Here is a 6,566-nt window from a genome sequence, read left to right on the forward strand (position 1 = left end):
TTCGGTACCGTGAAAATGACGCCACGGAAACGAAACGCTATCGGTAACGATTGTTACTGTGATTTTCTCATTTTTTTTTTATTTTTCTTTTTTTTTGTTTTTTTTTTTTTTTTTTTTTTTTTTTAAGAACGGCTCAGTAACGTGGACGCAGACCCACACGAGGTGGCCTTATGGATCCTACTGAAGAAGACGCAGTCCGAGAATCGTGCGCTCAGAATTCAAGCTGCGCAGGAACTGGCGGACAGTTGCCACTGGCACGGTAAAGTCGCATGCGCCGATGTTCTATGACACGACACGGACCGCATTCCAATCACATGATCGGTGTTGATATTGACGATGAAGACTACCAGTACCAGACCGCAGCCCAGGTGATAGACCAGAGGACCGCAGTGGGCCTTGCTCGAACGCCTCGAGCAGACCTGAGGTTCTTCCTGCGTCCGCCGGCACTCCCTGACCTTGATGATGTAAGAATCGCCCTGAAAAATCAGCACCCCAGTCATCTCTGTTGTTTTACTTACACCTGCTATTTGCCTGACAGGGTTTCTCTGCAGAGGACGGTCTGAGGCAGCTGCTGGCCTCCCTGCCGCAGTCTGAAGTGGACAAATGCGTTCAGTACTTCACCTCGCTGGCCCTCAGAGAAAGCACACAAGCGTTAGCAGCGCAGAGGGTAAAGATGGCTCCGCGGTGAGCCTTTGTAGCCCAATTGTGTTCATCCTCGTCTTCCTCCGACGTCGTGCTGCAGGGCGGCCTATGGTGTTTCGGTGGCAACGGCTTACCTTACGCCCAGAGCCTCACGTCTGTTCCCTCGGAGAAGGTGGAGTCCTTCTGCCTGCAGGCTCTGGTGCAGCACTCCAAGGTACCGTCGTACCTCTCAAGTCGCGTCAGCCTTCCCGAACAAGCACGGAAACGCCTCTCGCCGCAGGTCAGGAGCCACTGTGACCACATCGTGTCCAACGGAGGCCTGCAGCTCCTTCAGAGGGTCTATCAGCTCCGCAGAGACTCCAAGAATATACAGAGGAACATTGTACGGATCATCGGGAACCTGGCACTTAACGAGAGAGTTCACCGGGCCATCGTGGAGTCAGGTGTGAACCAATTGCGCCGTCGTTAACGACAAAGGGCTCTCTCGTTTTAAGCTAAAACGACGACGTACTTTGATTTATCCATCCAGGGTGGCTGTCAGTGCTGGCCGAGATGGTGCAATCTCCTCACGTCATGGAGGCGTCTCACGCAGCTCGCGCCCTGGCCAACTTGGACAGGGAGACGGTGAAGGAGAAGTACCAAGACGGCGTCTACGTCCTCCACCCGCAAACACGCGGCAAGTAGGAAAGCACTACGCTTCTTCCTTTCAATAATCTCGACTATGTTGTCGTTTTCCAAAAGCAAGTCTTTTTTTTTTTTTTTGTGGACGATTGCAGCCAGCCGATCAAAGCAGACGTGCTGTTCATCCACGGCATCCTGGGGGCGGCTTTTAAGACGTGGCGCCAGAGGGATCGAAATGCGTTACGAGACGAGAACGACGAAGACAGCGGGGATGATTACACGGAGTGCTGGCCAAAGGTGAGAGCGCCAAATCGGCGGCGTCGCTCGCGTGTGGGCGAGTCTTTGCGCTGATGAGGAAATGTGATGTCCTCTGCTGAACAGACGTGGCTAGCAGCGGACTGTCCGAATCTGAGGGTGTTATCGGTGGAATACGACAGCCACCTTAGTGACTGGGTGGCCAAGTGCCCGGCCGAGAATCAGAGGTCAGAGATCCTGGCCAATGTATGAGGGAAAACTGTCGTCCCAAATCATTCATTCTTTCTGGATTCGTCTCTCCTCAGAAAGTCCTTGGCCTTCAGGAGTCGAGAGCTACTCAAAAAGCTTAAGATGGCGGGAGTTGGAGACCGGCCGGTGGTCTGGGTAGCTCACAGTATGGGAGGTATGGCTACCCGAATGTATCGAGTGTTCACACCGAGTGTCTTTGGACCGGTCAAAACAATGTCTGGTGTGAGGAAAAGAGGTTCACAAAATTACACAGACTAAAAATAGGATTGCGCTTGACATCACAATACATTACGTACACTTACCGACACTCTGTTTCCCTTCTCTCGTCATTGAATTTCTCTTGTCAGGCTTGCTGGTGAAAAAAATGCTGATTGATGCCTCGGAGGATCCGGACATGAGCGATCTGTTCCAAAACACCAAGGGCATTTTGTTCTACAGCGTTCCCCATCACGGCACCTTCATGGCAGAATACTCAGTCAATGTCCGCTATCTACTTTTCCCTTCCATTGAGGTCAGAGAGCTTTGCAGAGGTCAGTGAGTGAGGTCAACCCTGGGATCCGAAATGTAAAACGGTTGACTTTTGTCTTTTGGACAAATAACACTCGGTAATGTTTGTAGACTCTCCGGCACTGCGTGACCTGAACGAGAACTTCTTGAATATGGCCAAAGAAAAAGAGATCAAGGTGCTAAGCTTTGCAGAGACGCTGCCCACAAACATTGGTCCGATGATCAAGATACTGGTGGTGCCTGCACAGTCTGCCAGTAAGTACCACCAGCTTGTATTATAAAAATCAAAACAACTCATTCACAGGCACATTTTCCAGAAATGGGAAGATAAAAGCTTTTACTTGGTTGATTAATTTGGCATTTGAGGGATGGGCGAACACTCCACAAACCCGATTTATACACATGATTTTTCATAGCTTGACACCTCCTCACCTTGCGCGGCCTTATTGTGGTTCCAGATATCGGCATCGGGGACTTGATCGAGGTGGACGTGGATCATCTCAGCATCTGCAAGCCAGAGAGGAAGGACTCATTTTTGTACAAGCGCAGCCTCCAGTTCATCCAGGAAACACTGCACAGTTCCATCGGTCGATGACGACAACTTTTCATCCCAGGATACTCCAAGCAACCCTGAACCACAACTCTTCATCATAGCCGACTTTACTCATCACGAATATTGCAGTCACAGTGAAGAGTTGCCAGTAGTGATAGTAAACTGGATGCTGATCTCTCACAAAGTGGATTTCAACACTTATTTTAAAAGTGGTTGGTGTAACAAAAAAACATGTCCACCTGCTTTTATTTTTCCTAAATTAAGACAGACCATCTTATTTATTTCAGACATGATTCTTAATGTTTTTTTTAACCATGACACTGGCTTATCATGAAGTATTTAAGACCAACGTTATACTTGTTGTTTATTTATGCTGAATTTAGGGACCTATTTTGATGTGCAACTTCAACTACCACTGTTCAAATACATTTTTAAAAATTCTTTTGCATCACACATTTCAGTGAGAATAAAACGTGTTAAGTTGGGGGTCTCAATTAAGTCACTTCTTTTCGGACTCATAAGATATTCATTTATAACTAGCTCACATGCTAACTGTGCCAACCAAGTCAACAGTCAACGCAAGTACAGCTGAAGAAAAAAAAGGGTTTTACAATTTATGACAATTATTTTCATTATTATTATTTTCAGGTATTTTCATAAACATGACAAGACATTCTACATTACATTGTTGCATAGTACAGTATTCCAACTTTTAAAGTACCGTATTAAAAGCATCAGCATTTGAGAACAACGAGGCAAAAATTGTCCGTACGCTCCTGCCGTATGTCGTCATCATAATGAGACGCACAAGCTAGCGTCGAACAATAATAACAGATTCCAGGTTAGTTAAAGTCGTCCTATTTTAAATATACTTAATATCTATGCTGTCGTGTACTAAACGTGGGAACACCACTGATGGTAAACGTCGCTTTAGCCGCGGGAGTTTAGACGTTAGCACACTATGGCTATTATTACCTTCGCGGATGCAACAGTTTCACGGCCGCCTGGGTTAGTAATGTTGTTTTCCAACAACAGGTCTCAAATCTACCGGTCAATATGGTCAACGTGCACAAAGGCGTCCTTGTCGAATGGTAAAAGACTGCTGTACATCTTTCGATATGTCGATGAGTTACTGGAGGTATTAAAACGAGTCTTTTGTCTGTGTTTCGAAGCGACCCTGCCATGAAACAGTTCCTCCTGTACCTGGATGAGACCATGGCCCTGGGGAAGAAGTTCATCCTGAAGGACCTGGATGACACGCATGTGTTCATCCTGGTCGAGGTGGTCCAGACCCTACAGGAGAGAGTTGGAAAGCTCATAGACCAGAATTCCTTCACCATCACACAGAAATGAGACACCACTGGGGGTGGGTGGGGGGCGTTGGGAGAAATCATGACATTCTGCTTTGGTTTGATTTTGTGCACATCACTTTTGGATCATTAAAACGATGCAAGGAAATGACTGTTTTTGGATATAATAAACCACGTTGAATATGTTTTCTCGTCTTACCTTTTTGTAACAGAACAAGCAATGACAAATAACCGTTAGTAGTTATATATGCTAAGATAATTATTTAGATAGTTACATAACTTCTAAAGAAAGGTACACTGTAGCTTTATATAAAATGCATAAGCACACAAAAATGATTTTCCCCCAAACGTGCTCTCAGTGTGGATAAAACAGAAAACGTTATACAATATAAGTATGCTTCAGGGTAAAAGTGTAGTTGAGACGTATTTTTGTTGCTGAGAGGATGCATTTGAGATTTAAATTTGATTTTGAAACACATTCTTAAACCAACAATGTCTATGTAAAAAATGTACTCTGTTAACAATTGCTATCATTAAAATTGAAGTTTTTAACGTTCAAAAATATTCAGCTGAAGAGGAATTTGGTCGTCCATTGTCCTCCATCAGATATAATTAAAACGAAGTGACATTTTATTCCTAATTAAGTGTTCAATTTAGCGTGGCCTTCGAAAAAAAGGAACATTTATCGCTCTGGTTCGACGTTTGTACGTTGCCGCGGAAACACTTTTATTGTGACGGTACCGTTCCTTGTGTTAAGCTAAGCGGAAGTTGTGTTCCGCGCAGACAATTTGTGCCTTTTGCATCAAAATGGAGGAAGGCGAAGATGAGGTATGTTATCAATATGATCATTTTAATTGCAAATACGTCATGGTTTCATTTTACACTTGGACCCGGTTATGTAAAAAAATAAAATAAAATTAAAACATCACTAAGTTAAATGCGAGAGCGATCGCTGCGATTGAAGCACTTTTCTTATTTGTTTGTCTCGCCAACAGACTACGTTTGTCGTGGAAGATGTCAGCAAATTAATAAAAGACGTAAGTTGGAAAAAATATGCACACATGTTATCCGATTCTGTGGGTTCTAGTTCTGTTAGCTAGCTAGCTAACGGTGTTCTGTTTAGCGACGTATTGGTTGCTATGGATACGGTAACCACGCACGTGTGGTGGATCTTAAAGTTATTTAAAGTGAAAGTCATTTTTCCACAGTGTTTCGAAATTATTGGAATAGTTTTAAAACGGGTCTTTATTTAATTAATGTAGCCGTTTTGTACTTTAAAATGTATCTATATTCTTACTCTTTAATTAAATAATTCGTTATTGTCTTGTAAATCGGAACAAAGTAGTAAAATAAACTGTTCATACATACTTTTGAACATCGTTGTAAGTTTACTGAACAATTTATCCTAATTGAATTTATCATTAACGCAATACTGATACTCGGCCATACCAACTAATTATAATGATATAATAAAATTAACAATGAAAATAATTTTTAAAGAATGTACATGTTAAACATTGCGGGATTTCTACCGCAGTCCATAGAAACAACCATCGGCACGAGCTCTTACCAACACGTCCGGGTGAACCAGTGGAGCACCGCCATTGTGGAGCAGTGCCTCAGTCAACTGTGCAAACTGGGAAAGCCTTTCAAATATATCGGTCAGTGTGAATATTCCAGAGTAATATTCATCTTCTAATCTTGCACCGATTCATAACACTTCTCTGACTTTTGTTTCAAGTCACTTGTATCATCATGCAGAACAACGGGGCCGGGCTGCAGACTGCCAGCTCGTGCTTCTGGGACAACTCTACTGACGGTAAAATAAAAAAATAATTATACCGGTGCAGTTTAAATCGATGAGAGTTTTCGAAAGGTGAATAGTTTTACTTTATTGTTGTCTCAAACAGTGCTCACCTTTTGTTGTCTCAAATAGGAAGCTGTGCAGTCAAGTGGGAGAACAAGTCCATGTGTTGCATCGTCACCGTTTTTGGTTTGGCAACCTGAATGTTCAAACGTCTTTGGCCATCATCTTGGCCGCTTTTCCACGTGCGTATGATGGATAATCGAATAAAAATGAACCATTTATTATTTTCAAAGAGATTTTTATTTATTTTTTGGTCCTTGATTTGAAACACGTCAGGACCCGCCGTCTCGTTACAGCACTTGAAACTGAGAATGTTCGATTCCCATTGAAAGACGGTGACTGGTACATGTTGGCCGTTTACTCATCGGTTTGACAGGAAGAAAAGGCACCAGGTCGATTGGAATACACGTGATGATGTGTTTTTGGGCTCCCTGTCAACTTGGACGAAGCAAAGGGCGGCAAACGTTTGGCATATGAGTGCATTGTGTGGTGAAGAAAACAACGTTTACATCCTGTTTTAACACATCTACGTAAAAGGCAATGATGGATAGTAGTATGTAAG

At 43.6% G+C, this 6,566-nt stretch overlaps 3 protein-coding genes across 7 annotated transcripts in view; all 3 read left to right on the forward strand.

Annotated features, from left to right (window-relative positions):
- Nucleotides 1–3,321, forward strand: part of serac1 (serine active site containing 1) — a 7,050-nt gene extending 3,729 nt beyond the window's left edge. For all 3 annotated transcript variants that reach the window (XM_019894977.1, XM_019894976.1, XM_019894975.1), the window contains exons 6-17: nucleotides 128–259; nucleotides 343–464; nucleotides 539–667; nucleotides 743–856; nucleotides 923–1,085; nucleotides 1,172–1,322; nucleotides 1,419–1,560; nucleotides 1,645–1,745; nucleotides 1,824–1,921; nucleotides 2,115–2,297; nucleotides 2,386–2,529; nucleotides 2,733–3,321. In XM_019894977.1, the coding sequence (XP_019750536.1) occupies nucleotides 128–259; nucleotides 343–464; nucleotides 539–667; nucleotides 743–856; nucleotides 923–1,085; nucleotides 1,172–1,322; nucleotides 1,419–1,560; nucleotides 1,645–1,745; nucleotides 1,824–1,921; nucleotides 2,115–2,297; nucleotides 2,386–2,529; nucleotides 2,733–2,869 (1,616 nt within the window). In that variant the 3' untranslated portion in view covers nucleotides 2,870–3,321. The remainder of the gene's footprint in view (nucleotides 1–127; nucleotides 260–342; nucleotides 465–538; nucleotides 668–742; nucleotides 857–922; nucleotides 1,086–1,171; nucleotides 1,323–1,418; nucleotides 1,561–1,644; nucleotides 1,746–1,823; nucleotides 1,922–2,114; nucleotides 2,298–2,385; nucleotides 2,530–2,732) is intronic.
- Nucleotides 3,322–3,557: 236 nt separating this feature from the next.
- gtf2h5 (general transcription factor IIH, polypeptide 5) lies at nucleotides 3,558–4,325 on the forward strand. 3 transcript variants are annotated; one of them, XM_019894983.1, is made up of 3 exons: nucleotides 3,558–3,668; nucleotides 3,863–3,918; nucleotides 4,000–4,325. In XM_019894983.1, exons 2-3 carry the CDS (start codon nucleotides 3,884–3,886, stop codon nucleotides 4,178–4,180), a joined length of 216 nt encoding a protein of 71 aa, XP_019750542.1. In that variant the 5' UTR covers nucleotides 3,558–3,668; nucleotides 3,863–3,883; the 3' UTR covers nucleotides 4,181–4,325. The 3 variants fall into 3 exon arrangements, with proteins under 3 accessions (XP_019750542.1, XP_019750543.1, XP_019750541.1); XM_019894984.1 differs by having other exon boundaries at nucleotides 3,598–3,664; nucleotides 3,856–3,918; XM_019894982.1 differs by lacking the exon at nucleotides 3,558–3,668 and adding an exon at nucleotides 3,693–3,745.
- Nucleotides 4,326–4,855: 530 nt separating this feature from the next.
- Nucleotides 4,856–6,236, forward strand: dynlt1b (dynein light chain Tctex-type 1b). Its single transcript, XM_019894981.1, has 5 exons — nucleotides 4,856–4,965; nucleotides 5,133–5,174; nucleotides 5,675–5,798; nucleotides 5,879–5,956; nucleotides 6,074–6,236. Exons 1-5 carry the CDS (start codon nucleotides 4,945–4,947, stop codon nucleotides 6,142–6,144), a joined length of 336 nt encoding a protein of 111 aa, XP_019750540.1. The 5' UTR covers nucleotides 4,856–4,944; the 3' UTR covers nucleotides 6,145–6,236.
- The last annotated feature ends 330 nt before the right edge of the window (nucleotides 6,237–6,566 follow it).

This window comes from Hippocampus comes, unplaced genomic scaffold (assembly GCF_001891065.2).
Source record: "Hippocampus comes isolate QL1 unplaced genomic scaffold, H_comes_QL1_v1.1 scaffold8, whole genome shotgun sequence".
In the NCBI taxonomy this organism is placed as follows: domain Eukaryota; kingdom Metazoa; phylum Chordata; class Actinopteri; order Syngnathiformes; family Syngnathidae; genus Hippocampus; species Hippocampus comes.